The 27,886-nt window shown below is 54.0% G+C and overlaps 15 protein-coding genes across 15 annotated transcripts; 9 read left to right on the top strand and 6 right to left on the bottom strand.

The window, feature by feature from the left end:
• Positions 1-32: 32 nt before the first annotated feature.
• On the top strand, positions 33-908 carry APUU_10072S (uncharacterized protein; the record flags this gene model as incomplete). The annotated part of the gene is made up of 1 exon (XM_041703929.1): positions 33-908. The coding sequence occupies one exon, from the start codon at positions 33-35 to the stop codon at positions 906-908; it is 876 nt and encodes a 291-aa protein (XP_041549438.1).
• Positions 909-1,150: 242 nt separating this feature from the next.
• Positions 1,151-2,742, top strand: APUU_10073S (uncharacterized protein; the record flags this gene model as incomplete). The annotated part of the gene is made up of 2 exons (XM_041704040.1): positions 1,151-1,534; positions 1,579-2,742. The coding sequence occupies 2 exons, from the start codon at positions 1,151-1,153 to the stop codon at positions 2,740-2,742; spliced, it is 1,548 nt and encodes a 515-aa protein (XP_041549439.1).
• A 375-nt stretch (positions 2,743-3,117) lies between these two features.
• On the top strand, positions 3,118-5,335 carry APUU_10074S (Zn(II)2Cys6 transcription factor; the record flags this gene model as incomplete). Its single annotated transcript, XM_041704151.1, has 5 exons — positions 3,118-3,183; positions 3,230-3,324; positions 3,370-3,537; positions 3,589-3,741; positions 3,793-5,335. The coding sequence occupies 5 exons, from the start codon at positions 3,118-3,120 to the stop codon at positions 5,333-5,335; spliced, it is 2,025 nt and encodes a 674-aa protein (XP_041549440.1).
• Positions 5,336-5,382: 47 nt separating this feature from the next.
• APUU_10075A (HpcH/HpaI aldolase family protein) lies at positions 5,383-6,222 on the bottom strand (the record flags this gene model as incomplete). Its single annotated transcript, XM_041704262.1, has 1 exon — positions 5,383-6,222. One exon carries the CDS (start codon positions 6,220-6,222, stop codon positions 5,383-5,385), a length of 840 nt encoding a protein of 279 aa, XP_041549441.1.
• Positions 6,223-6,968: 746 nt separating this feature from the next.
• fos-1 (sensor histidine kinase/response regulator Fos-1/TcsA) lies at positions 6,969-9,068 on the top strand (the record flags this gene model as incomplete). The annotated part of the gene is made up of 1 exon (XM_041704373.1): positions 6,969-9,068. One exon carries the CDS (start codon positions 6,969-6,971, stop codon positions 9,066-9,068), a length of 2,100 nt encoding a protein of 699 aa, XP_041549442.1.
• Positions 9,069-9,411: 343 nt separating this feature from the next.
• YHM2_1 (mitochondrial DNA replication protein yhm2) lies at positions 9,412-10,552 on the top strand (the record flags this gene model as incomplete). The annotated part of the gene is made up of 6 exons (XM_041704484.1): positions 9,412-9,463; positions 9,509-9,533; positions 9,582-9,600; positions 9,645-9,741; positions 9,785-10,457; positions 10,504-10,552. 6 exons carry the CDS (start codon positions 9,412-9,414, stop codon positions 10,550-10,552), a joined length of 915 nt encoding a protein of 304 aa, XP_041549443.1.
• Positions 10,553-10,651: 99 nt separating this feature from the next.
• On the bottom strand, positions 10,652-11,706 carry APUU_10078A (uncharacterized protein; the record flags this gene model as incomplete). Its single annotated transcript, XM_041704595.1, has 3 exons — positions 10,652-10,817; positions 10,874-11,564; positions 11,643-11,706. 3 exons carry the CDS (start codon positions 11,704-11,706, stop codon positions 10,652-10,654), a joined length of 921 nt encoding a protein of 306 aa, XP_041549444.1.
• A 257-nt stretch (positions 11,707-11,963) lies between these two features.
• APUU_10079S (uncharacterized protein) lies at positions 11,964-12,946 on the top strand (the record flags this gene model as incomplete). Its single annotated transcript, XM_041704706.1, has 3 exons — positions 11,964-12,044; positions 12,091-12,822; positions 12,878-12,946. The coding sequence occupies 3 exons, from the start codon at positions 11,964-11,966 to the stop codon at positions 12,944-12,946; spliced, it is 882 nt and encodes a 293-aa protein (XP_041549445.1).
• Positions 12,947-13,424: 478 nt separating this feature from the next.
• Positions 13,425-15,935, bottom strand: APUU_10080A (uncharacterized protein; the record flags this gene model as incomplete). The annotated part of the gene is made up of 2 exons (XM_041704818.1): positions 13,425-15,594; positions 15,649-15,935. The coding sequence occupies 2 exons, from the start codon at positions 15,933-15,935 to the stop codon at positions 13,425-13,427; spliced, it is 2,457 nt and encodes an 818-aa protein (XP_041549446.1).
• An 84-nt stretch (positions 15,936-16,019) lies between these two features.
• Positions 16,020-16,769, bottom strand: APUU_10082A (RraA family protein; the record flags this gene model as incomplete). Its single annotated transcript, XM_041704929.1, has 1 exon — positions 16,020-16,769. One exon carries the CDS (start codon positions 16,767-16,769, stop codon positions 16,020-16,022), a length of 750 nt encoding a protein of 249 aa, XP_041549447.1.
• A 272-nt stretch (positions 16,770-17,041) lies between these two features.
• On the top strand, positions 17,042-19,551 carry APUU_10081S (uncharacterized protein; the record flags this gene model as incomplete). Its single annotated transcript, XM_041705040.1, has 3 exons — positions 17,042-17,143; positions 17,205-17,650; positions 17,709-19,551. The coding sequence occupies 3 exons, from the start codon at positions 17,042-17,044 to the stop codon at positions 19,549-19,551; spliced, it is 2,391 nt and encodes a 796-aa protein (XP_041549448.1).
• A 383-nt stretch (positions 19,552-19,934) lies between these two features.
• On the top strand, positions 19,935-21,604 carry APUU_10083S (sugar porter family MFS transporter; the record flags this gene model as incomplete). Its single annotated transcript, XM_041705151.1, has 2 exons — positions 19,935-20,180; positions 20,240-21,604. The coding sequence occupies 2 exons, from the start codon at positions 19,935-19,937 to the stop codon at positions 21,602-21,604; spliced, it is 1,611 nt and encodes a 536-aa protein (XP_041549449.1).
• Positions 21,605-22,254: 650 nt separating this feature from the next.
• Positions 22,255-23,901, top strand: APUU_10084S (fungal specific transcription factor domain-containing protein; the record flags this gene model as incomplete). Its single annotated transcript, XM_041705262.1, has 1 exon — positions 22,255-23,901. The coding sequence occupies one exon, from the start codon at positions 22,255-22,257 to the stop codon at positions 23,899-23,901; it is 1,647 nt and encodes a 548-aa protein (XP_041549450.1).
• A 158-nt stretch (positions 23,902-24,059) lies between these two features.
• On the bottom strand, positions 24,060-25,145 carry APUU_10085A (RidA family protein; the record flags this gene model as incomplete). Its single annotated transcript, XM_041705373.1, has 1 exon — positions 24,060-25,145. One exon carries the CDS (start codon positions 25,143-25,145, stop codon positions 24,060-24,062), a length of 1,086 nt encoding a protein of 361 aa, XP_041549451.1.
• Positions 25,146-25,656: 511 nt separating this feature from the next.
• Positions 25,657-27,817, bottom strand: APUU_10086A (putative arsenite efflux transporter ArsB-like; the record flags this gene model as incomplete). Its single annotated transcript, XM_041705484.1, has 3 exons — positions 25,657-26,001; positions 26,050-27,695; positions 27,742-27,817. The coding sequence occupies 3 exons, from the start codon at positions 27,815-27,817 to the stop codon at positions 25,657-25,659; spliced, it is 2,067 nt and encodes a 688-aa protein (XP_041549452.1).
• Between the last annotated feature and the right edge of the window lie 69 nt (positions 27,818-27,886).

The following is a 27,886-nucleotide window of genomic DNA, read 5'->3' on the forward strand; positions in this document are numbered from 1 at the left end:
CATGCACCACACCTCAGCGATTATCATTCACAATGTCGTCTAATGATCTGTCCGCCAGCGCTTGGGACTGCCATATTCACGTCTGGGATCCTGACCGGTACCCATACAGACCAGGTCGCGTGTACACTCCACCCCCGGCCCTACTGGAATCTTTCCTCCGGGACAGTCCGGTCCGCCATGTCATGGTTGTGCAGGCTTCAGTCGAGGATGGACACTCTGGCTTAGTAGCAACTCTATCGCATTGTCAAAAGCACCATTGTGACGTCGTCATCCGGGGCACTATTGCGGTTCAAGAGCCCTGGGTCGAGCCAGACACGGCTACGCTGGATTCTCTACATGAGTTAGGTGTACGGTCAATCCGCATTCACGGCTTTCACAGCGGTCGAGGTGATGACTGGAATGCCATGTACACGCTCCTGCGATCATTGTCTCGCTCTTACGCCGTTGGGACCTTGGGTTGGACAGTGTCCGCGCAGTTGCCACTCCGCACATGGGCCGCCTTGACAGAGAGGCTGCTTACAGACCCAGCCCTAGCTAACCTGCACCTGATTGCGGACCACAATGGATGTGCCACTCCAGCTGAGGCGGGGAGCGCTGAATTCGCATCGTTTCTGGAACTCCTCCGCGCAAAGAGGGCAAGCGTCAAGGTCTCTGCACTGTACCGACGAAGCCCCGACAACATCCATGCCATGCAGCCCATCATTGAGGCATTCGCCCAAGCAGAACCGAGAGCCCTACTCTGGGGAAGCGACTGGCCCCATTGCGACAGTACTCCTGGAGGTCGCGAGCTGCCTCCTCTCCGGGGCCCAGCCGAGGTGGCGGAAGAGCTGCAGCTGCTGCGAAGCTGGCTAACAGCAGACCAATGGAGATTCATGATGGAAGAGAACCCCAAGACGATATTTGCCTAGGATCTTTGCCTAGCAGCTATGGCCTGCTAAGAGATAGTCAAGAGACGACAAGGCGCCGAGGCATATCGCGCGAGTGGACCCATTGGGCCGGACGATTTCCGATGGAGACGGTTGAGTTGGAGAAATTCTGGGGCTGTCTGGGGTTTTGTCTGCATTTCTGTCCATTTCTGTGCTTAAAGATCTCTTGCAATAAAGACCGTCTGCATGTTGGGCCTTGCAGTGTACTGCAATATCGTTCCATAATGCCTCCCTCTGCTGCCTCTCCTGAAGACACCATCAAAACCGACCTGGACAAGGATGCCTGGATCGAAGAATCAAACGGCCAGAATGGATCCTCTGTCATGGCAGTGTATAACTCCTACGACGAGGAGTTCATACGGACGACAGAATCTCAACTACGTCGCAAGATAGACACGCGAATCCTGCCTCTAATTGTGACCATCTACCTGTTCAACTACCTCGACCGCAACTCCATCACGCAAGCGCGTCTGTACGGTCTACAGGAGGACACCGGAGTAAAGGGTGCTCAATATCAGACGGCCATCTCCATTTTTTCCGCTGGGTATATTGTTATGCAGCTCCCGTCTGCCTTGTTAATGACGAAACTGCGGCCCTCGCTGTATTTGGTATGCATCCCTCTTCGCTTGTTCGGCATTTGCTAACGTCGCAGCCATGCTGTATCATTATCTGGGCAATCGTTAGCGGTTGCACCTCAGCTGTCACCAGTCCAGCCGGTCTACTGGTGCTGAGGTTCGTGCTTGGCATCGTCGAGGCGCCCTTCTTCCCCGGGGCCATCTTCTATCTCAGCTCCTGGTATACAAAGCGCGAGCTGGGTGTGCGTATGGCCCTGCTGATTTGTGGGCTTCTTCTGTCCAACGCCTTTGCTGGCCTGATTTCGGCAGGGATTCTCTCTGGAATGGCCGGGGTAGGCAACCTGGCAGCCTGGCGGTGGCTGTTTATTCTCGAGGGCATCGCGACTGTTCTTCTTGGGCTCCTGGCCATGATTGTCCTTCCAGATTTCCCAGGAACCACCAAGTGGCTTAGCGAGGCCGAGAGGGTGATCGCACAAGCCCGTCTGGCCGTAGACGCAGGCAGCCCCGATCTCCTAGACGAGGAAAAGGTGCCCATGGTGCGCGGCATTGGGCGAGCACTGCGCGACTATCGAATCTGGCTGCTGGCCTGTCTGCAGATGGCGACGACCGCGTCCATTTCATACTCGCACTTCTTTCCCACCCTCATCCAGGAGATTGGCTTCGAGAACAATACCATCGTATTATTGTTGACATCACCGCCCTACCTGTTCGCCTTCTTCTGGGCCCTGGGGTTCGCCTGGTCTGCGGATCGGATGCAGGTGCGTTCTCCCCAGGCAGGTTTCTCCCAGGTCATTGCCATCGTGGGCGCAGTCCTCCTGGTCGGGGTCCCCCAACGGCTCCAATGGGCACGGTATGCATTCACCTTCTTGGTCACTGCTGGGACCTTTGGCGTCTACTCAACAACCTACGCCTGGCTCTCATCAACAGTGACTCACCCCCCGGTAAAGAGAGCAGCAGCCATCGGAATCGCCAATACGTGCGCGAACCTGGCCTCGCTGTATGCGAACTACTTCTGGCTGGACAAGTACGGGCCCACTTTCCGGGTCTCCTGGGGGTGCATTCTGGCCTTCCAAGTCCTAGGTCTGTCTAGTATCTTGACGCTGCGGTATCGTCTTCGCCGTGCCAACCGTCGTTTTGAGCGTCTTAGCGCGGAGATTGATAGCAGTGACACGGCTGCGTTGGCAGGTTTGGATGAGGATGAGCGGCGTGCTGTGGTGGCTGGGTTTAGGTATATAACATAGAATATAGATTATCTGTCGAACTTATTATAGTGGCACTAGGACAGTATTGTCTATATCTAATGGGATACACTGTATATTGAAGATGGCCAGTTGTATATTGAAACTCGAAGGGCAGCTACAACCAAACTAAAAGACACCGTATGACAGGCAAAAGTCCAAGCATATTTCATTTTGGAGTGTTTAATAATTTAATTCCAATCTCCACATGCATGACTCAGTTCTTACACTCAGTCATTAAGCGACGGGGAATTTCCGACCCTCCGTCCCCCGCAGTCTTTGCTTCATCTCCAGATCAGCCCCGGATTCTCTCCATTGCAGGACATCAGCACCAGGAGTCATTGCATGCATGTCCGACAGATATCACCGAGCTTGATTATGACTGTGGATTCCCGGTTTCCGCGCCTCCCTGCGTGCCACGCCTGCTACACGAAAAAGGCCAAGGTCGGTCTCCCTTCTGCCCCAGAGCTGCATCGGACTGACAATCCAGTGCGATAACAATCGACCGAAATGTGCGCCTTGCGTGCGCAGCGGAGCAGAATGCATTACGCTTGGTCTTGATGGCCACCAGCCGGTATCTCGAGGGTAGTTTCGCCGTCTCCCCATTAAGGCATCTTCTCACCTGTGCAGGTACATCGCCGAACTCGAGCAGAAAGTACGGTCGCTCCAGAGCAACCTACAGAATGCCATCGACGAACTGCCTGGGGACGGGGCTGGAGATGGTGACAGCAGGAAGCGGAGGAACAGTACGCGCTCGACATACAGCTCGCCCAACTTCACCGAAGGGGCGGGACTGAGGTACGGTTTACGGTTTACGGTCTTGAATGTGAATCAATGCTAACCATTCAGTTTTATGCGACCGCTGTTTTCTGATCCTGGCTGGAGAGCGCATAATCCAACGATACTGCAGAATCTGTCGCGGTCTGCGCGCCTGGCTGAGGCCGCAGTCACCCCGAATGGCCTGCCCTCTGCAGAGGATGCGCGGGTTATATTCGACACGTAGTATGTATCTATCAAAGGCTTTCAATATCATTTACTAATAAAGTACGGTAGTATTAATGGGGGCCATGTGCTGAATCCGTTCTTGCTCCGTCGAGAGATCGAGGACGTCTACCAGCGCGTCTTTCTCTCTGGCAAAGAGGCATCACAGTCCGCATCGCACGATCTCTTTCGTGCCTTCATGCTGCTCGCCACTGGATCTATACAGTCCTATCGTCGGGGCTCTCACCAGTGGCATCCGTACGGGTACTTCCTGTCAGCCATGCAGCACTTCAAGTCCGACTTCCTGTCGCGCGGCATCCAGTCGATCCAGGACCTGCTGCTGGTCGGTCGGTTTGGTATCTATCACCACATTGGCACGTCCATCTGGGAGCTGACCCAGCTGTGCATTCGTCTCTGCATCGAACAAGGCCTGCACAAGCCACCCACGACCCGCAAAGGCCTGCTCCAGGAGCAGCTGGAGCGCAGGGTGTTCTGGGAATGTTATGTGATTGACCGATACAGTTCCATTACTCTCGATCGGCCGTTGGCTATCGCAGATCGAGATATACGCGTCTTGTTGCCTGTTGATGCCAACGACGAGGAACTGGAGGCCGCGGAGGGGACGATCTCCGACCTCGACCTCTTCCAGGTCTCTCCCCAGGTCCGGTCAGGGCATTCCGAATTGACAGTGTTCTTTACCTCTGTGCGTCATCGCCAGATCACATCCAAGATTCACGGTCTGTTCCAGTCCAAAGGCCCGTCAGGCGGTGCTCCATCTGTCACAGCCACCGGACGCATATACGCAAACCTGTACCAGCTGCTGGACGAGCTGGACACCTGGCGACGATCGAATCCTGTCTTCGAAAATCCCCGCTGTCTGTACGAAACGCAGGATTGGTTCGACCTGCGATGGATGCGCGAGCGACTGATTCTGGTGCGGAAGGCTATGGACTTGGTTCCGAAGCGTGGCAATATTCCTCCTCGCGACCTTCTTTCGCTCTGCCTGCAAAACGCGACCAAGGTCATTACTATATACTGTCGTCTCTATGGAACCCAGCAAATGACCTACACGCGAAGCTATTTCCAGACTCTCTTTACCGCCGGGCTCTCTGTTTTGTTCTACCTGTCTGTGACACCCGATCCAGATCCCGGCACAGTCGAACAAGCAATGGACGCCCTTGCACAGTGTGAGCAAGGGTTGAAAGAGCTGGGAGACGATCTACCAGATGCATCTCAGTATGTCGCTGTCTACGAGGCGTTGTACCGGCATATATCGCACAAACTCCGGCAGAACGGGCGATGGAGTGGCCTGACATCTGCCAATGTGCATTCATATGCCCTCCACTCCAATCATAACCCAGTAGAGGATGGCATGTCTCATACGCAGCTCCCTTCCGGCGTGCTCGGAGACTGGCCGCTGCCGACTCCCAACAGCCTTCCTGCAGGCACGGACGACTCGATTGGCAGCCAACCACCCATGCCAGAGGAGTTACTGTCCTTTGGCACGCTCTTCTGGGACGACACTGTATGGAATATGGAGGCTGGGCTTGGGGAGTACGCATACGGAAATCCACACGGCATTCCAGTCTGGGACGATGGGACGTTCCCATTATAACCAAAATGAAATGACAGACAGGTTCTATAATATTACTACATACAATACTATCCCTGAGCCCTCGCCTTCTCAACCCGTTGACTGATTTCCGAGTAATTTTGCGTAATCTTCTTCATCCCAGCCTGTAGAATCGCGCCATCTGCACCACTGAGCGACCATGTTGCCCCCAGCGCGAACCACCTCTCCAGCAGATCCAGCCTGCCTCCAATACCTCCAATACCAATCGGCTTCCCAGCCTTCTTCCCAGCGAGCACAATCTTCTCCACGGAATTTTGATACAGCGGGCTGTCGTACTGCCCTGGAATCCCCAGATCGGTGCACAGATCATTCGACCCGATCAGGATACCATCCACGCCATCGACAGCCAGATACTGCTCAGCCAGTTCGACCGCAACAGGCGTCTCAACCATAGGAATCAGCATCGTCTCGCGGTTCAAGACCTCATTCTGCACCTTCGTCGGCAGATTCTGGAAGTTCAGGATGGGCTGGTTATTCGCAGACCCGCGCGTCCCCAGGGGAGGATATTTCGCATGCTTCACAAGCTCCTTCACCTCCTCGACAGAGTCAACATGAGGCACCACAACCGCCGCAGCGCCAGCGTCGAGAATGCGGCTAATATGCCAGTGCGACTTGGACGGCGAGCGGACAATCGGCGACACGCCCGCGGAGAGACACGCGAGGATGAGCTGGGCGATGGTCTGGAAGTTGAGGGCCGAGTGCTCCATGTCGATAAAGACAGCTTCGAATCCGGCCATGCGCGCCATAATCGCGACTTCGTTTCCGGTCCAGAACTTGATGGACATGACGGGGCAGATCTGGCCGTTGACGACGCGTGTCCGGAAGGGCGCGTTCACGGCGACGGTGTCTTGGGGGGCGATGGAACCCATTGTGTATGTTAGATATCGAAGAGGGCTGAGATTTCTGTATAATGTCCTTAGACGTTGCTGGGGTTGGTGTCTTTAAATGGTTGTTGTCTTTGGCTGGCTCGTGTATGCGACGGGATTTCTCCGACAGCTTCGGGGCTCGTCCGGTCCCACCGTGTCCGATACGAAGTCTGGCTTGTCTCCGGTAGTTACTAGTTAGCTGTTAGCTGTTGTTCAGAGTCATACCGAGGCTCTGCTGCAGAATTGAGCTATCTCGAAGCTATCCTTCCCTTCGACTCCTGGCCCGAATCGCCTCCGCACTCCGATACCCGATGCCTTTACACTTAGCACCAGATAAATTATGAGAGATAAATTCTTATGAACTATTCCGGTTTACAATACCATAGTTGCAGTTGAAGTGTCATAGTCAGTGTCGCAGTGGGAATGCATCTTGGTTATGCATAGTACCTGGTATTCACCATCCATTCAGCAACAGCTTAATATCAACATGATTGGCCCTGGAGGTCCAGTTTGACCAGGAGGATATCTAATTGGTCTACCACTGTCTAATCCAATGGTCTCTGACTGCTGGACTCCAGATATGAATGCTGACCCAATAACCAGCTCTGGATGTTCTTTCCGCCACTCCGCAGTGTCCACGCCACGCTCATCATCCATGGGTTCCTTGCATTGTCACTGGGGTCGAGAACAGATCATGATGGCTCGACGATTTGATTCTCCCTTCAACTTCTGCTCAGCCAGTATGGAACATGATGCTGCACGGACAGGTATCCGCGCTCTCTCTACAAGACCACGACCAGCAGCAACAACAACATAATAAGCCAGTCAATTCTCATCAAGATGCCTGCTCGCCTGGTTCTGATGTCATGATCGCGACGAATGGCCCTGCGCCTGCGCACTCGCGCCCTCCCTCTCCATCGCTGAGTCGCATCTTCCGCTATACGCCCGTCCCAACCCTCGTCCTCGATCCGTCCATGTCCATCGTCGAGGTCTCCGACAGTCATTTAGCTATCTCTGGCGAGCCGCGCGATTCCCTCCTCCATGCGACCGTCGGCGACCTTGATCCAGAGGCGATTCCTGCTCCCAACATTCCCACCCTCTACGGCGCATTACGCGCGGCCTGTGCGACTCGAGAGACCCAGCTGATCGAGCACATCCTTGTCAATAATAAGATCGCACATAATCTCAGGGTGACTCCCATATTCGACGGGGCAACCCTGCTGTATGTCGTGTTGGAGGCCCAGAAACTCACGGAAAAGGCCGTGAACAACCAGCATGGATACATGAACGAGACCTACAAGATCCTCGTCGACACAGTCAAGGACTACGCGATCTTCATGCTCGATCCGCACGGGCGCATCGCCACCTGGAATGCAGGCGCCGAAGTCCTCAAGGGATACAAAGCAGAGGAGGTCATCGGCAAGCACTTCTCCATCTTCTACAGCCCAGAGGACAGAGCAAGCGGCAAGCCAGCCAAGGCACTCGACGTGTGCATGCGCGACGGCCGCATCGAAGACGAGGGCTGGCGATATCGACGCGATGGCTCCAGATTCTGGGCCAACGTGCTCATCACCCCGATCTTCCAGTTCGGGCAGCATGTGGGCTTTGCCAAAGTCACTCGCGACCTCACGGAGCGCAAGGAGGCTGAGGCGCGTATGATCACGGCGTTCGAGGAGTCGTCGCGGTTGAAGACGGACTTTCTGGCGAACATCAGCCATGAGATTCGCACGCCGATGAATGGGATGCAGATGGCCCTGACCATGCTGGCTGATACTGGGCTGTCGTCGCAACAGGCCGAGCATGCCACCATCATTCAAGATTCAATGTCGCTGCTGCTTCAGATCGTCAATGACGTGCTGGACTACTCGAAACTGTCGTCTGGCTCGTTCTCGCTGCACGCCGACATGGTCGACGTGAGGGATGTTGTAGGCGCCGTCGTGCGCAATTGTCGACCATCGCTCCACGATGGCGTAGAATTAACCACCTCTATCCCTCCTGATCTCCCTAAGAGATTGCGAGGAGATCCCCTCAGGTACAGGCAGGTCCTGCAGAACCTAGTGTGCAACGCCGTCAAGTTCACCGAAAAGGGCACCATTCGCGTATCGATATCCTGCTCGCTGGACGACCAAGAGCCGGCCTTTTCTACCGTAAAAACAGAAGTAATAGACACCGGAATAGGCGTTCCCGATAGTGCAATCAACACGCTCTTCACGCCCTTCACGCGCTTCGCCAATTCCACCAGACGCAAGTACCAAGGCACCGGTCTGGGCCTCTCGATCTGCAAGAGCCTCGCAGAGCTGATGCAGGGGACAGTCGGATATGCGCCCAACCCAGACCACGGTAGCATTTTCTGGTTCACCGCGAAAATGGGCGGCGGATCCATTACACTGCCATCGTCGACGCCAAAGCGAGCGAGCGCCTCCGTAACGCCCATACAGCCCGACATCGCGACCGAAATACGAACCCTCGCGCCGTGCAAGCATGTCCTGCTCGTGGAAGACAACATCGTCAATCACACGGTGATGCTGAAACTCCTGCGCAGTATCGGGTTTGAACGAGTCGACGGGGCGTGGAATGGCGCCGAGGCGGTGCGCCTGGTCAAGCAGAAGCCGCTATCCTACGACGCCGTGCTAATGGACGTCTCCATGCCGGTCATGAATGGTCTAACGGCGACGGCTCAGATCCGGGAGATGGGTCTGCAGATTCCCATTATTGCAATCACGGGGAATGCATTGAAGGGCGACGCGGAGACGTACATGGCCAAGGGGATGAACGACTGCATCGACAAGCCAGTCCACCGCGACCAGCTGCTGAAGGTATTATGGAAGTGGATTGGGGATGGGGTCTAATTCATTGTAGCGACTTTAGGAGATACCAATGCCTCTAATATTATGGAGCTGTCTGGGCTTGGGGGTTAGGGTACGCAGTGGACTCGGGCACACTCCGAACAGCGCAGGAATTAGGAATTGGGAACATACAATTGCATCGTTCTGGAGACAAAGCGGAGCTTGTAAGTAGCAGTAGGGAAATTAAAGGCCTTGATTGTGCGATATTTTGTCGGAAAGATCCGAGTCTGGGAGCTTTGGAGAGGCTTCATCCGATAATCGGCGATTCCGCCGTCTATATACAGCCATTCCAAATGATTAATGATTAGTGCGTAGTGTAGACTGTACTGTATCGATATACTGCAAGATGACGGTCCAGGAGATCAAGAAGAAAGATGTCACTCTCAGCAACCTTCTACGTGAGCCTCAACTCCTCTTGTTGAGACGTCTAACTAACTATACAGTTGGCGCATCGCTGAACATGTTCGAGTACGTAGACAGCACAACGCCTGACCTTTCCTACTGACCTTCATCCAGGGTTACCTCGCTCGGCCAGGTATGCTGTGTCCATTACCTTCATAGTCCATACTAAGATTCCAGCCCCTCGAAGTGATCAAAACCACCATGGCCGCCCACCGCAAAGACTCCGTCCCAGCTGCCATGCGCCGCGTCTGGGCAAGAGGCGGTCTCTCAGGCTGTACGCATCCCTCTGTTACTCAAACAACACTAACACCCCGCAGTCTACCAAGGCCTAATCCCCTGGGCATGGATCGAAGCCTCCTCCAAAGGCGCCGTGCTCCTCTTCGTCGCCTCGGAAGCCGAATACCACATCAAACGCCTCGGGGCGGCAGACGTTCTCGCCGGAATCGGTGGCGGGATGGTCGGGGGTGTCGCGCAGGCATACGCCACCGTGGGCTTCTGCACCTGTATGAAGACAGCGGAGATCACCCGGTCCAAGCTCGCGTCGGAGGGAACAAAACCGCCCAGCACACTCGAGATGTTCCGCAACATCTACCGCACTGAGGGTCTCCGTGGGATTAACAAGGGCGTGCACGCTGTCGCCATCCGGCAGGTAACGAACTGGGGTTCTCGCTTTGGATTCTCGCGGCTGGCGGAGGACGTGATCCGGCGGGGAGCAGGGAAGGAGGAGGGTCATAAGCTGAGTGCTGTTGAGAAGGTCCTTGCGTCGTCAATTGGAGGTGGACTATCTGCTTGGAATCAGCCAGTTGAGGTGATCAGGGTTGAACTTCAGAGTATGAAGAAGGATCCGTCTCGGCCGTCCAATATGACTATTGCCAGCGCTGCAAAGTACATATACCGGGAGAATGGCATTCGGGGGTTATATCGGGGAGCGACGCCGCGGATTGGGCTGGGGATTTGGCAGACTGTTTGCATGGTTGCGCTGGGTGATATGTATGTGTCTCTATGGTTTATTGGACTTGATACTGACTGTGAACAGGGCCAAAGATGCGGTTGAACGACTTACTGGGGAGCGGGCTGGCCATTAACATATAGATATAGACTTCAATAGAATATACAAAAGTTCCACCGTTTCAGTTTCTCTAAATACAATAGGTACTCTTATTCTAGAATAGTCTCTAATTCTCTTAATTGTATAGGGCCGCTGGATTATTCACCATGAGAGCATTCCACTCCTCGTCCGACAGCCATGAACGAAGGCTCCGCAACCAGGCCAGGTCGTCAATATTCAGGTACGGAGTCTCCGTTAAAGCCTCCTCCGGCGTGCGGACCTTCATGTGCGGTGTATGCGGCCTAACTGGTCAATTAAGTGTCTCTTTTAAGGTATTCTGCAGTAATCGGGTGCTTACCAGTCACTCCCCCAAACAATCTGCCGCGGGTTTACATCAAAGAACGCCCGGACAAGGGGCTTCAAGTCCTCGTATGCCGGGGCCTGGTTACTGACTCGATACGGAGCGCTAATCTTGACGTATAGATGTCCAGATCTAATAAGCCCAATGATCTCCCGGAACCCAGGCTGCTCGATGACCTCGCCCTGTCCGGACAGCATACTGGCACCTTTCAGCAGGGCGAAATGATCTGTGACTATTCGGATCCCAATGGGAATAATCTCCCTCTCAAGGAACGGCTTCAACTCCACCCAGAACTCAGGATGGGTATGCGTGAAGGCCATGCTCCAGTCAGGGCAGCGGTCACGAATCGCACTCGCATGGGCGCGCAATGCAGCCATTTGCAATTCCACGTCGTGCATTGCTTTATACTGATACAGGTTCACGCGGATGCCGCAGATGCCAGCACGGCGCATGTCTTGCAATTCCCCTGCAGTTACTGTTTGCGGGTCAATCACCCCGATTGCCTTGGTATCGTTCGTGCCTAGGTCGGCCACGAATCCCCGAAGTGACGAGCAGTCAGAGCCATACGATAGACCGTGGGTGAGGACTGATTTGGTGATGCCGAGTGTTTTTTTGAATGCAACGAACTGGTCGATGGTTGCCGGAGGGGGCGTCAGGTGGCGGTTGGGAGAGTATGCGAATCGCGCAGCTACAAGCAGAGTTAGTATCATGAACAGCGAACATGTTTACCACTAAGAAACTGCGTGCATTGTGGGAGAAGACATACGGTCGAAGATGTGGTGGTGCACATCCCACGCGCCGTTAGGGAACAGTTCAGTAGCGACCTCCATTTTACTGGCCAGGAGGGTGGTATGTCGATTAACCCATTCCAGCTGTTGGATATCTTGCATCAGATAATAATAATAAGCATGATCACCCCTTGGCCGTCGTGATCAGCTTATTCCGGCTCCTGGTGCCCGCCGGGCTAATCCGAGACGCTCTCTCTTAGGGGCTCGGAGCACTCCGGGGACCGACCTGTATACAAGTCTCCCGCTATATATGCATACAATGTCTAGAAGAAGTATAGCCGGGATCATTAAATATAATCATGGCTCAAAACCGAAGCCCGTCTCCCTGGCAGTCAATTCTCGCCGGCGGGGCTGCTGGCGGCCTCGAGAGCCTTCTCACTGTACGTTCTCGCTGCACCACTGAGGCACCAACATTGACTCTCATAGTATCCGACAGAGTACCTCAAGACCAGACAGCAGCTACAGGCTACAGAGATCGGGAAGCCCATTTCACCCGGCAGGCTGCTCGTCAGGACTATCCGGCAACATGGACCGGGACACATGTATACCGGAAGCGCAGCCTTCTGCGTCTCCAACGCGGGCAAGTCCGGGGTACGTTTCTTCGCATTCGACACGGCACGACAGTTCGTCCCCACGGACTCCTCCGGCAAAACGACAGCATGGGGTAATATGCTCGCCGGGATGGTCGCAGGGGCCGCGGAGAGCGTCCTGGTAGTGACTCCGGGCGAGACGCTCAAGACCAAAATCATCGACGACCAGGCCGGAGCAAAGCGATACACGTCGGCCACGCATGCAATCCGATCTGTGCTCTCGACCGAGGGCATCTCGGGCCTCTACCGGGGAGTAGTCCCGGTTACGCTGAAGCAATCAGCCAATGCCATGGTGCGCTTCACAAGCTATAACTTCTTCCTTGGACATCTCCGCGCGCTGTCGGGGCAGGATAGACCCATCGCTGGAGCCAGTGTCATTGCTGGAGCGCTGGCCGGTGTTGTCACTGTTTATGCTACTATGCCTTTTGACACCATCAAGACCCGGCTGCAGGCTCTTGACGGTCGGCAGAGGTACTCGGGGACTTTTGATTGCTTGCGCTCCATCATATCCCGCGAAGGCATTGCTGTTCTATGGCGTGGCACAACTCCTCGTTTAGCTCGACTGAGTGTACGTTTCCCAATTCACCCTCCCCGTGGGATTTTATATTAACGTGCATTCCCAGATATCTGGAGCCATAAGCTTCACTATCTATGAAACTATCATTCAATGGACTTGGTCTCTACGGGAGTAAAACGTGGGTGGAAATGTTGTATAGATCATGTCAGGAATATATATATTTGGTTCAACTTGGGGTACACAAGAGCCCCTAGGTTTGGTTACACTAAACAAATACATCTACCGTAGGAGTGCAATCACTTTACCAGTTGAGAAGACTGGATATATGGTGTAAAGTCGGAGACGAGCCAGGCAGCGAAAGTCATCCTCATCGAGAACTGATGGTGCATAAACCATCAATGGCTTAGCGCGCTAGTTGAGAATGTAGGAGGACAGCACCCAATAAACAGATGCCTTGGAGATTAGCCCCACAGCTAGCCCTGCCTTATAGTGGAACAGTTCCTGCCTCAGGGAAACATTTTCGAGGGGTTCGACGGAATGCTTGCTGCCGCGACTGTCGCAGGGTGGGCCCGTCAGGGGCGACATACAGACACGACTATCGCGAGACGCTGATTTGCTTTCGTATTGTTGCTCTGTGTAGGCACGTCAAGATTTCAGAGAATTGAAGTGTCTAGGCAGACCGAGAATGGGTCCCAGCCCCAGTCCCCGTGGAGGAACTCTGCGAAAAAGTTCTCCATAACAGAGTCTACTGGGGTGGTTGCAGCCTCGTCAGGATGTCGCATGTCGTAGGGGAATGACTGCGGTGCCAAGAGATGAGCAGTTTGGTGTCCGGGGCTATCGAACCCAGGGAATGCGTCGTTAGAGAGCGGCCCCGCCCCGTTATTCAGGAAAGGGTCAGTTGGTTGTCCATCACCACTGATCCGGCTCCGATGAGTTGCCCGTTGAGTCTCAGCGGATGTGTTGGTGGCACGTAAACGACTCAGTTGTTTGATCGTCAGATCAACAATCCGGTCGAAGTTCTCTTTCCCATTGCGCACCGAGGGCCACCATTGTCCTCCGATACTCAACAGATTTGAGCAGACTCGGAGATCGCGCAATGCGTCTGCAAAAGGAATCACTAGTTGTATATCCGGCGATGCCCAAAGGCAGTACACTATGGTGGCTCCAGCCGAGAATATGCCATGGATGTTCCGCCAATTGTAATAGAGACCCTCCTCATTGTTTAGATGGTTGTAGATATGGATACGCTCACTGGAGGACTGATAGCATTGGAGAAGGGCAGATTGTGTGGGGGACGGGAATGCCTGCGATGGTTGGTACAGAAGCGTTACCGTACCATGATACAGAGCTTCCAGCCTGAGCTGTTTGAGGTGGGACTTTGCTAACTCGTCCGGCTCTTGCTGGTCCCTGTTGGATTCCGACCAAGCGAGCTTGGCTTCGGCGAGCCAGCTGTCAAGCGAAGCCTTGATACGTTCCTGCTCCGCCGAGTGGTCCGCCGGCCAGTGGAATACACTTCCCTGGCTCGGGAGATGATAAAATAACATTTTAATCTCTGAAATATAAGGGTCCAATAAGAAACGATAAACGGGTAATGTCATATCGTGCGGGATACTTGGGCGTAACCCGCTCAGGCCATTCGCAATAGGAATATGCTCAACGGGGATATCGGCCGATCGTGGAATTCGGAGATCGAAGGTTTCGTCTCGTATGCCGAGTGGTCGACCTTGGATGGTTGAGATTGATCTGTCCAAGTTGTAAACGGTATAAAAGATAAAACGCCGCATCGCAAGCGAAACAGGTGTTCCATCGGAGACACCCCTGGGCTCGCGGTGTAAGCCTAAATCAATGCAATGGGACATGGCCACGTGCACCAAAGTCCAAATGTTGAGATTCGTAGGAGCAGTCATTCCCTGAACTGTAAAGAGGAGAATGCTTTGTAGTCCCGAAAGGGATATGCTAGACAAACATTCTGGCGCGGAGCTGGCTGCAATTTTATAAAAACGAGTTGGTGAGAAGTCAAAATTTTTATTTCGAGTGAGAACCGTAGCTGCAACGGAGAACACCATAAATACATGCAGGACAGCCGTAAAAATGGAGATGGGCGTAACATCCTTGTCGGCCACTTTATCATAGCGCCCATTATAGGGAAATGGAGCCATCTCGTCTGGCCAGCCATTCGCGTCCACGTTGGCAGATTGTTCCAGACTTTGTCCCGCGCAGAAGCTAAGAGCGCTATAAGCCTCGAGCAGTGATATTGGGTGCAGAAATGGGTGATCGATGTGGATTTCCTGTAGGTAAACATTGAACAATGTCGTGGCCTCTTCGGCGGAAGGGAGATCCGCCGAGAGCGTTCTATATAGCAAGTAGAACGAATCTAACGACGGGTGAGAGCGTTTGCGTCGACTTTTTACCGGTCCTGTCGATGTCGAGGCTGGACTTGCTAGAGCATCGCTGTGGGCACCGATCAGGTTGGTAAAGAAAAGGCCAGACGAAGAGCCTAGGTAATGCTTTTGGCGGGAGTCTGAGTGAAGGGACAGCATTCCCAGGTCCACAGCAACCGAACGGGCCTCAGCAGCCGGTGCAGGATCGGAAACTGCATAGGAGTCGGAATTTTCGAGTGCAGCATGTGGTCGTTTCCGTGATGATGGTGGCTCAACCGTCTGTTCAGGCGTGGATTGGTGAGCAGCTTCTATGGTTATATCATGGTTGACCTCAGAGCCGCTGGTGTCCAGCTGCGGACCCTGTGTGAGGTCGAAATCAGCATCGAGAATCTTGATTTGCTGCTCTAACCACTGGATGCGAGAGCGGCATCGCGCAGCATAACTGGTATGGTCAACAGGATGTCAACGAGAAGCAACCAGGTTCAAGTAAGCTTACTCGCGAGGGATGGAACGGTCATTATTGCGACCGTCGACATCGACACAGGAGACAGCAGCCTTTGCGCAGTTTGAGCAGGCAGGGATGCCCCCATCACACTTTATTCGCTTTGTCCTGCATCGTCGACATGCAAGGCGCACTTTTTTATGTGGAGTGACCTGGTCATCGGCAGATCTCATGATGAGCAGAGCGCCAGTCGCGGTGGCCGATACATGAGGGAGTGATGCTGAAGGTGAAGCCCGGAGCGCTCCGAAGACCGAAAGGGAAGGAGGAGGGTGCCAGGTCATGTGATGCTCCCACACGGTTACTATATTTGGACTAGTCTATTACCATATGCCTGAGGCCTCAACTACTTGTACAACAACACCATGTCACGTCCTCAACTTCTTGATGGTAGGCCCCATCTCATCGCCGTTCTCAAGACACTCCCGAGTCTGCTCATCTATATCGTATCTGCTCTGGCATAAATCCACGCATCCTTCCACCTTGTCCACTGGCACCGCGACAACCCCATCAGCATCTCCCACAATGTAGTCGCCCGGCTCGATCACAACCGCCTCTCCACCTTCGGTGCTGGTGTATGTGACGGGTACGTTCAATTCAGACGATCTAGTGAAGGTATTCGAGCCTAGTATGCTGATATCTCGCGCGAATAGTCCAACCCCTAGCTCCTGATGCTCGGCGAGATCGCGAAATCGGCCGTCAATCACAACCCCGGCGGCACCCAACTTCTTCGCCCTTGTGCTCATCAATCCGCCCCAGCATGCACTCACTAGTCCTTTCGGTTGTGAAATAAAGACAACACTGCCCTTTGGAATCGCGTCGGCAAAGTGTGTCGGGGGACTCGGGGAGGTCTTGTCGGAATCCCGAACCATGCGTACTGTGTAGGCCGGCCCGAAAATCCTACTTTTGGTGCACATCACTCCGGGGGAGAACATCCTCAGGCCCGGGAGGTAACCACCGTTGGGAACTCCAAGTCGGACGAGGGCATCGCCAATCTGTCCACCGGCCCGGAGGTTAGCAACGGTTCCCGTCAAAGTGTCATTGTCGGCAAGGTCACTTACGTCGCACGAGGCGAACTTTTGTAGTGCGCGGAGAGACTCTGTTTTCAATGCCATCATGATATGTGTGTGAAGGGATGATTAAGATGCGAGCATGGTTTAAGAGCTCTTATTCGGAGTTATGGATGGAGTGGTTATCGCCCGCCTGGACTGCTCCGAGCCCCCTCCTAAGACCACCGGAGTACTCCGCATACAATGCAGAGAATCGCCGCAGTCGGACAAGGCCTGCAGACCTCGGCAGTTTGGGAGCTACTGATCTTTTCGTTCGCGATTGAATTTGTTGATTCTTTTTTCTTTCTTGCGATAACCTTTGTGGCGCGATATTACCTACAATGCAGCGAATACTCCCAGCTCTGCGGCGAGACGGAATCGCGCGCCATCTCGCTAAAAGCACATTGACAAGACGGTTCGCAACGCACCAAGGTTCCTCAGTGGTATGCATACCTTAATGAACATTGAATTTCCATCGCGCTTACCGGTCGCATCTATGTAAAGCTTTTCGGCGTAGACTACGCTCGTCAGATCCGCGACCTTGAGGTCGTGAAAGGTGGCTCAACTCGACCACTCACATTGACCGAGAAACTACTCTACTCACACTTAATCACGTCGGAGAAAAGCTCCTGGGATGTAGAGCGCATTGACCGGGGGAAGACTATCTTAGAACTGCGGCCTGACCGTGTAGCGTGCCACGATGCTACAGCGACAATGGCTCTTTTGCAATTCATCAGTGCGGGACTTCCACGAGTCGCGGTTCCCACGACGGTACACAGTGACCACTTGATCATCTCGGAGAAAGGCGCCGAGGAAGACATGCGTCGCGCTCTGGGTGAGCATTCGGAAGTGTACGATTTCCTCAGCAGTGCGTCTCGGAAATACGGTATTGGGTTCTGGAAGCCAGGCTCGGGCATTATACACACCGTGATTTTCGAGAATTATGCTACGTAAGAGGACCAAGTAAAAATTTCCCGCCTGGCAACCATAACTGACCTTTATGCGCAGACCCGGAGGCCTCATTATTGGGACGGATTCTCACACCCCCAATGCCGGAGGAATGGGCATGCTAGGGATTGGGGTTGGCGGCGCAGATGCCGTCGATGCGATGTCAGGGATGCCCTGGGAGCTTGTGGCCCCCAAGGTGGTTGGAGTGCGCTTGACAGGGCAACTGAAGGGATGGACGTCAACAAAAGATATTATCTGCAAGATTGCGGGTCTATTGACAGTATCGGGTGGGAAAGGTCGAGTTATCGAGTTCTTTGGTCCAGGGACCCAGACACTGGGAGCAACGGCCATGGCGACCATTTGCAACATGTCAGCAGAGATCGGGTCAACATCGTGCATCTTCCCATACAATGACGCGATGGGTCGGTATTTGAAGGCCACTCAACGAGCACACGTTATTGAAAAGGCGCAGGAAGCAAGGAACGTGCTCCTGACGGCCGACGAGGGCTCCGACACCTACTATGACCAGGTTATTGAGATCGATCTCAGCTCGCTAGAACCCCACGTCAATGGCCCATATACACCCGACCTCGCGCATCCGATATCCAAGTTGAAGACAGCTTTCATTGGGGAGCAATGGCCGGTGGAGCTAAGTCATGCCATGGTAGGCAGCTGCACCAATAGTTCGTACGAGGACCTCGACAAAACACGGCAGATTGTATCACAGGCGCGCCAGGCAGGGTTTAAAAAATTCCCAACGCCGTTCATGGTCACACCTGGCAGTGAACAGATTCGGGCTACAGCGGAGGCAGATGGCATTCTCGATGAACTTAGAGACGCCGGAGCTGTCGTGCTCAGCAGCTCATGTGGCCCTTGCGTCGGATCCTGGGATCGCAAAGATGTCGATGTGCGTGGCAAGGAAAAGAACTCGGTCGTATCCAGCTTCAATCGCAATTTTATTGGACGCCATGATAGCAACCCCTCGACGCACTCGTTTGTGACCTCACCCGAGTTGACGACCGCGTTTGCCTATGCAGGTCGACTGGATTTCAATCCTCTGACGGACACCGTCACGGTCCCCGGCGACACGCACAAAGAGCTGCGCTTCCTTCCCCCTGTCAGTCACGAGCTCCCTCCGAGTTTTGAAACTGGGAACGATACCTTCCAGGAGCCCTCCATAGACGGGTCAAACTTGAACGTGGAAATACGCCCGGAATCCGACCGACTACAACTACTCCAGCCATTCGAGGCCTGGAAACCCGGATGCGCTGATGGAATGGAGTTACTCATCAAAGTGAAGGGGAAGTGCACGACTGATCACATATCTCCTGCTGGGCCGTGGTATAAATACCGGGGTCACCTCGAGAACATCAGTAACAACATGCTCACAACCGCTACCAACGCGTTCCTGGGAGCAGAGAATCCAAATTTGCTCGGCCATACCCGCCATCCGATCACTTCAGATATGCAGGTCGTTCCCCAAGTAGCTCGGGACTTGAAGCGCCAGGGTGTGCGATGGTGCATAGTAGGAGACCACAACTACGGTGAAGGCAGCTCGCGTGAACATGCAGCGCTTGAACCCCGTTATCTGGGAGGAGTCGCAGTAATCGCACGCTCATTTGCACGAATCCACGAAACCAACCTAAAGAAGCAGGGTATGCTGCCGCTGACATTTGCGGATATCGCGACATATGATCGCATTGCTGACGGTGACCGGATAACTTTGATCGGAGTAGAGGAGGGCGAGCTGAGCCCTGGATCGCGAGTAACGATGCGAGTCGGAACCAAGCAGGGCGACACCTGGGAAGCAGAGCTGACGCACAGCTACCACGGCGGGCAAATCCCATGGCTCCGGGCTGGCAGCGCCCTCAATCATATCAAAGCCACGGCTCTAGCGCAATAGAAATCATACAAAAGTCCACTAGTCGAATTTTCCCCACAACCCCGTAGGCGTTACTCCAACCCGCAGAATACTGCGTGTAATTCCTGTGCTCTGATTTGCCCTGGTTGGGCCCGGGGTAGCCCAGGACCCCAGAAAGGCACGTCCGGAGCCCTCCGGGGTCTCTCTCCGCATTCTCTGTTCTCCAGAGCATCAGACAATGGACAGACAGACGTTCGTTCAGCCGGCCGACCTACCTGGAGCCAGCTGGACCGGCATACTGTACCGGTACTATGGTATCTTTCCCTATAAAAGACACTTCGACTTGCCCCTCCGTTGACTTTTTCATATGCAGAGCCCTGAACCAAGACGCCCTTTGCACTCAATCCAACCTACACCTTGTCATAATGCCAGCAGCAGGTGGTGGAATTGATCGGAGTGCACTCCAGAAAGTCCCCAAGGCTGCCTGTGGGCCATACATATGGCTGGCAGCCATCTGGGCGTCTTACTGTGGTGGTCTTCATGGCTTCAACACCGCTAACATCTCCGGCGCCATGGGTCTGGATCCGTTTGTTCGTGACTTTGGCTGGACCAACCTCTCTGAGGAAAAAGTATCAGACAACTCTGGCTGGGCAGTCTCGTCCATGCTGCTTGTAAGTAACCACCGACCTCCCTTGCCTGTTGGCTCTCCTGACACGGTATCTCTATCCAGGGCCAAACTGCCGGTGTCATCTTGTCAGGTCCTCTTGGAGAACGCCGAGGCCGCAAGCCAGTTATCCTCGCCAGTGCCATCTTTTACACTATTGGAGCCATCCTGATGTGCGCCAACGTCGGTTCCTTTGCCGAGTTGCTCGTCGGCCGCGTGCTCTCAGGGCTGGGATCTGGATTCGGTATGACTGCCGGCCCAGTTTACATCTCCGAGGTGGCGCCACGAGAGCTGCGAGGAATGATGACCACTTTCTACAATATCAATATTATGGGTGGCGTAGCTGGCAGTTATTGGATCAACTACGCCTCGCTTCAAGTGATCCCCTCTAGCTCCAGCTGGCAGTGGCGGACCACCTTGGTGCTTCAGCTGATTCCTTCGATTGCGATTTTCATGGGGTTCATGTTCTTTCCAGAGAGTCCTCGTTATCTACTGATGCGTGGTCGAGTCGATGACGCTCGTGATAGTCTGTGCAAGCTCCGCGGTGGCTTGGATGAAAGTGATCCATACGTGGCCAAAGAATACACAGAGCTACAGAGCATGGCAGAGGCTGGCTCTGAGAGCAAGCGTGGCTTGGATGCGCTCAAGTCCCTTGTCAAACAATGTGTGCAAGACTCCGCAACACGCCATCTCCTCTTCTTCGTGGTGCTTATCCAGACGTTCTTTATCATGTCCGGTGGTAACTCGATTACCTACTACGCACCGACCATTCTCTCGTCCATGGGACTTGATTCAAATCAAGTCCTCCTATTCACGGCTGTTTATGGCTTGATCAAGGTCGTCTCTGTGATTCTTTATGCATTCTTCCTCACCGATCGATACGGCCGACGGCCGCTCCTTCTGATAGGGTCAAGTGTCAACGTTGCGTGCCTGATATATCTTGCAGCCTTTCTCGGCGTTGCGAACATCTCCGACACAGGCTCGCCTTCGCCAGCAGCCTGGGTCGCGATCGTAGCAATCTGCCTTTTCGCCATAGGTTACGGCTTTGGGTGGGCACCTGTATTTTCCCTGACAGCATCGGAAATATGCCCGACGCACTTGCGTGGCCCAATAGTCTCTATTGCCTTCACATATCAAAATTTGTTGAACTTTGGAATCTCGCGCGGATTCCCGAACATGACCCAAGATATGCATGCATGGGGCCCCTTTGCTCTGTTTGCGGCGTTCACAGGATGTGCAACTGTTTGGGTATATTTTGCCTTCCCTGAATGCAAGGGCAGGAGCATGGAGAGCGTCAGTGCGATTTTCTCGCTGCCATGGTATCGCACAGGGTTCTGCAAAGTGTCACCACCGGGGACATCAGGGGAAGACCGCGACCTGGAGAAGGACGGAATCAGCAGTATGCATCAGGAGAACACCAAGAGCACTTAGATAGGCTACTGGATTTGGTAGCAATAGTAACCGTGGATATAACTAGGCACTAAGGAACAAGCATGCGTGTGGACCCGATCGGCTTCGCATAAGCTTATGCGCCGCGCCGCCGCAGCAACAATTCTGTCTTCTTTACTATCCTTTCTCTTTTCTTTTTTACTTTCAAACCATAGACCAGAAGCAAGATGGACAGTCAACGCCCTCTGCGCAGTTGTGTCCTGTGTCGCCAGCGCAAGGTTAAATGCGACCGCCAGCAACCATGCGCCAACTGCGTGCGATCCGAGTCGCCATGCGTGTACCCAGCCGGTGTTGGGCGCGCCCCAAAACGACCTCGCAAGGCTGTTGAAGCACGACTGCTGGCCCAGTTGTCGCGTCTGGAGAGTGCCGTTAAGCGCATGGAGGGCCAGCCACTGGAAACCAGCTCCAGCAGCGCTGTCGAGGGTGAAACAGACGATCGCAAACCGGAGGTCGAGCAGCAATTCGGCCGGCTGGTCATCGACAACAACCAGAGCTGCTACGTGAGCAGTGCGCCGTGGACGCAGCTGGGCGATGAGATTGAGGAACTGCGCGATTTGCTGCATCAGCCTGCCTCTGACGACGAGGAAGAACAGTCCGTTTCCGCGCTGGAGGGGCACAGTCCTGGCCCCGGCATGAATGGAGCCATCATGGGCTTTCGCGCGCTGGCGCATTCTCTGCATCAGTATCATCCCCCTCTGTCGCACGCGGTCGCCTTGTTCGATGTCTTCAAGGCCAATGTGGCGCCTCTTGTGCGCGTCTTCCATATGCCCACCCTGGAGAGGCTGTTCTGGGATGCAGTGGCCTCCATGGATAGCATCGAGAAGAACATGGAAGCCCTCCTGTTCTCTATCTACTACTCCGCACTAATAAGCCTGGACTCTGAACAATGCTTCACCGCGCTTGGGATTTCCAGGTCCTCTGCGCTCGAGACATATCGCTTTGCCGTCGAGCAGGCCATGGCTCGCGCGAATCTCCTCAACACCCAGAATCTCCTCCTCCTGCAGGCAACGGTCCTGTTCCTGACAGCTGTGCGCAATGAAGACGACTCGCGCACGGTCTGGTCCCTCACTGCCCTCGTCTACCACATCGCACAGGCCATGGGCCTCCATCGCGATGGCGAAGCCTTCGGCCTAAGACCTCTAGAGACCGAACTACGACGCCGGCTCTGGTGGCACATCTGTCTCCTCGACAACCGCTCAACAGATTACCACGGCAGCGAGCCCATCGTGCACGAATCCGTCTTTGACACGAGGATGCCACTCAACATCAACGACTCCGATATAACCGCCGAAATGACCCAACCACCGCCAGAGCACGAGGGCACAACGGAAATGACACTCTCCCTTATCCGCTGCACCGCCATGCGAGTCGTCTGGAAAGTCGGGTACATGGCACCTCGCCAGAATTACAGCTCAGAAACCGACCAGCAAGACTCAGCCGATCGAATCGCACTAGCAGAAGACCTAGAGCATCGTCTCCACGACCAATTCCTCAAGTACTGTGACCCAAGCATCCCATTACTCCGGGTCGCCTCGACCGTTGCCCGAATCATCACAATGCGCATGTGGATGGGAATCCTCTCCCCAGTCGCCCGCAAGGACAGAACCATCCGAGAACGCCTATTTCGGGACTCAATTCAAGTGCTGGAACTCTCGACCGCGCTGCTAACAGAAGAAGACGTCAGCCGGTGGGCATGGCACTCCCGCACGCATATCCAGTGGTACTCGGTCGCCTTCCTGCTCGCTGAGCTATGCTGGAGACCCCCGTCCGCGGAGTGCGATCGCGCCTGGGAATGCGTTACGGCTGTGTACGACCGGTGGGTCACAATGGACCTGGACAAGAAGGGGACTCTATGGCGTCCTATCCGGCGGTTGATGGCGCGGGCCCGTTACGTGCGTGAGATCCGCAATGCCACGACGCATCCTGCTGGAGTGGTGCATCACTGGAGGTCTGCTGGTGGATGGCAGTCGCAGTTACAGTCGCAATCTCAATCACCATCGACAGAAAACACCAGCGCAGTGGCCGGGGACTTCAATGCGCCACTGGGGCTGACGTCCCCGCCTTTACGGGGATCCGGGGTAGATATGGCATTGACGCCGAGTGATGACCCCCTGATGGAGATGTTACCCTCAAGGAATGATGGGTTTTTTGATCCCTCAGCCATGGGCCTTTTTGGCTTACTATCCGAGACGAATGGGTTTCCTTGGGGACCAGGGTATATCCCTGATATAAATGGTTTACCTGATCCGGTGCAGTCGCCGCCTTGGTCAACGGGGTGATCTTTACACTTGATTTTTAGAATTTAAACTTTTATTTCATTTTATAAGTAGCTAATTTCAATAGCGTATTAGAGGACCCAAGTAGGATTGATATATAACATGTTCATATCGATACTCGCTCCGGTGCTCAGGAGGCGGACTAGTATCAAATAATCAATTTAGCTATCAGCCTTAACGACTGCCCATATATCAGGTTCAACACGGACTGCCGGTGCCACCAGCTTCGAGACCTCAAGCACGGTTGGACTCGGGGGAGGTCGACCGAGAACAGCGTAGGCAGCTTGTTGGATCTGCGGCCACTCGCGAAGATCCATGACATACCACGTTGTCTTAAAGACATTGTCCCAGTCAGATCCTGCCGCCGCCAAGATATGTTCGAGGTTCCTCAGCGAGACTATCGTTTGCTCAGCTGCAGAGCCTGCGGGGGGGTGCTTGTACGTATCCCGCGCCATTCCGCCGACAAAAACAGGAATCGCAGGCTGCCCGGAAATTGCAATTATACGGCCATCGAGGGGCACTCGAGCAATATCAGAAGTGCCTTCAGTCACAGACGACAGTGCAAACGTAGCCTCCACGTTGATGCTTGTGCCTTCTTCGAGAACCTTCGGGGCAGAAATGGGTACGACAACAGGGGGGCGAGTAGGGTAGCGTGACGCAACAACGTCCTGGCAGATAGGCCACAGTCGCATATCCGACAGGTATACTTCCAGCTTGACAACATGGCCTGAACCAGCGACTGCGGATATGCGATTGGTAACAGCATCTATGGCGGCATTGAACTCCGCAGCCGCGCCTTTCCCGGCACCAAGGCCGGCACCTGCATTGGCGAACCCCAGGAAACCAGGGGACCGCGAACGACCCTCCTGAGAGCTCGGCACTGCGGCCCAAACGTCGAGTTCAATGCGGAATCCAGGCACAGAGCAAACAGGAACTTCAATCAGCGTGCTGGTCGGGAGATTAGATCCAAAATGCTTGTCGAACTCGGGCTGGCTGGACCATATTTCACGCACATCTGTCATGAAGCGGACAAGTTTGACAGCTTTCGCGTCGGGTCCATGGCTGGACAGAGCATCAGAGAGGTTTAGCAAGCAATCGCGCGTTTGATCAGCTATTGAAGTGCGGACGGTTCCGTCTCTTTTGGGCGATATCAGGCCGAGGGGTTTGATATGGGTCCCTGGCTGGAGGACAAAGGCAGGAGTGTAGGCGAGGCCTTTGGGCGTGTTGGCGGGGAAGACGGGATCCATCGTGTGAGCTGCGATAAACCGGGGTATTAGAGCTGAATCAGAAGCGATGGAGATGGTGAGGACGGGGACGGCGCTCATGGATGACTTCATTGGGATCTTCCAATTTATTCACAGTGGCCCTGCGTGCTTAATCATCTGGCGCCCGGACCCACCTGGCGCCCGATTTCTACAGACAACAACACTGCTGAAAATGAAGCCTTTAACCATTCCGTAGTGATTGCGACTTACTAATGGGTATCTAACCCACAATATGCATTCTTTTAATAACAAAGAATGGTACTATATTCTATAGTAGTGAAGGACTTGTTCTGCCAAACTGGATCACTAGAGTTAACTGATAAGTTTGGCTGTCTATTATATATGTACTTGCGCATGCCATGGTTCTATATCAGCCCAGCGAGAGTTATACAAGCATAGGACCTCCTGGTTATATTATATTACCCAAGACTGCCCAGTCGACCAGTAATATCATTGGGTGGACTGGGTGCGCCGATAGCTGTAAGCTGCGTGCTCACGAATTATACGGAGAATTGTCGCGCATAAGATAAACCTCGCCCACAAGGACAGCACACCCAACAGCCATAGATATGGAAATGATAGGCAAGTTAACCATAGCAAAATCCAAACTCCGGACATGGATATGCTTGCGGCGCAGGATATCACGCCATAACAGACCAGCCAGAGAGGCACTGAAAGCCGTGCTGAATGCCCCGTAATTGACACCGAGAGCCATGCTGTAGACGGTGGCCCAGAAGGCTCGGTCACTGATGGGAGTGCCATTTGCCTCGTGGATCGACTGCCACGTCTGGACCACTCGTGAGAGAAGGATGGTTGTCCCGATATTAGTGCCGGCGAACTATTGCAGTCAGCGCGGAATAACCACAGAATTAGAGAGACTGCTCACATTGCAAAGTATCACCGAGAGAAAGCCCATTCCTCCAATGGCCCCAATAGTGCCAGTTCGGTTGACCCAGTGATCCCATCCGTATGCAAAGACCTCAATCCATCCCTTGGTGGCCAGCGCCTGTACCAGGATAAACATGGCAAAGGCGAACGGAACGAGCGGAAACGGCATATGTGACACTACAGCTGTAACGGTTGGAAAGGTCTCTTGCAGCCATCGATAGGTACTGATCGCGAGGGACTCCAGTGTCTTGTTTTTGTTATGCTCATTGACATCCGCCAAGGGTGGCTGCATCTCCTTTGCCTTTTCAGGACTGGCCGGGTTTGGCAGAAGAGAATTGACATTTGCGAGACCCAACCCCTGCTTCTCATCCAGGGTACTTATTCGACTAGGAGATGGTTGGACCGATGCAGTGGACGGGGGAATGGAGTCTTCACGGTCTGACGGATGGAGCACCACTGGCGAAGGAACGCTCAACGCGCCTGTGGACTGGGGATCAGAGCTGTCTGTAGCCATCTCTTCATCGTGCGGAATCCCTTGCGCCCGCATACGTTCCACGTCCTCTCGGCCTTTCCGTGCGATCTTGCGCGTCTCATGGCGGTGGTGCCACCCATATGCGATATCCCAGCAAAAGAGGACAAACGCAGCCGGCAGAGTGACCCAAAAGACAGGATGGGTGTGGCCCTGACTCGCTGCATTTAGAGCCAGCACGGTAATGAGTGTTGCAGCCATTATGACGGCACCAAAGGCCGCTCCTCTCTTGTCGAGAAAAGGGTTGAGGATCTCTTCGAGTGATAACAGTTTGTCTTCCTCGCCGTTCGCCGCCTCTTTCTCCTGCTCTTCTGCATTCCCACGGGCATTTGGGATATTAGGATTAACTGGCTTTTTTGATCTCACGTCCTCCGGAAGCTCGTGCATCTCGATTGATAACGGGACAAGCGACTCGTCGGCGAAGATGATGTACAGCAAAAACGGGAACAGCACTATCGCAGTGATGACAACCGGAACGATCATATTCGCCGTGTAGTCAATGAACTTGATCTGGAATGCACTCGTCAGAACAAGATTAGTTGGGTTCGACGTCACCAAGATGGCCGATGCGATATTGGCGACGGCGAACTGGGTGTATATCCACGCTCGAGGATGCACGATATTGCTGGACACCCGGGTCATGTAGGCCAGAAACGCCGTTCCGGAAAGAATGATAGGATCATTTCCGATGAAGCTGCCCAAGACGAAGAAAAACGCATAGAGATAGAAGAACAAGCGATGTCCGACCTTGCCACCCTTTTGCAGCACCTTGAAGGCCAGGTACCGGATGAGGCCCGACGCATCAATGGAGATGGCGATGTATGCAAGGGAGAGGAAGAAGACCATGATATCAATGGGCGAGATGTTGTCAGCCTCGATGGTCCCATCGTGCACCTCCTTGCGTCCAATTGCCAGGATGGCCAGAAGGAAGAGATCTGCAATCAAGGGCGCTGTGACGAAGTTGAAGGGGAAGTTGAGGCGCACAAAGTTGCCATAATCGCGGCCATATTGACGGCCTTCAATCACTCGCAGTGTACTCAGTCCACGTAGTGTCGCATTTGCGAAAGAGCGAGGAATGTATATGGGGACGTGGAAGGGGAAGAGCACGACGATATCTGTGGCAGTCAGACATGCAGGTAGCAGAGGGTGCAAGGGCCTTACTGGCAAGCACAAAGACAATCAGGGTGATGATCGATCGCCAGTCTTTAATGCGATCTGTGTCGAGTTCGTCCGCCATCTGAACTTTGATTTCTTTGCGCAAAGTGGCATCCAGCTGGCACAAATATATAAGATGAAGATAAAGATA

This window comes from Aspergillus puulaauensis, chromosome 1, assembly GCF_016861865.1.
Source record: "Aspergillus puulaauensis MK2 DNA, chromosome 1, nearly complete sequence".
Taxonomy (NCBI): Eukaryota; Fungi; Ascomycota; class Eurotiomycetes; order Eurotiales; family Aspergillaceae; genus Aspergillus; species Aspergillus puulaauensis.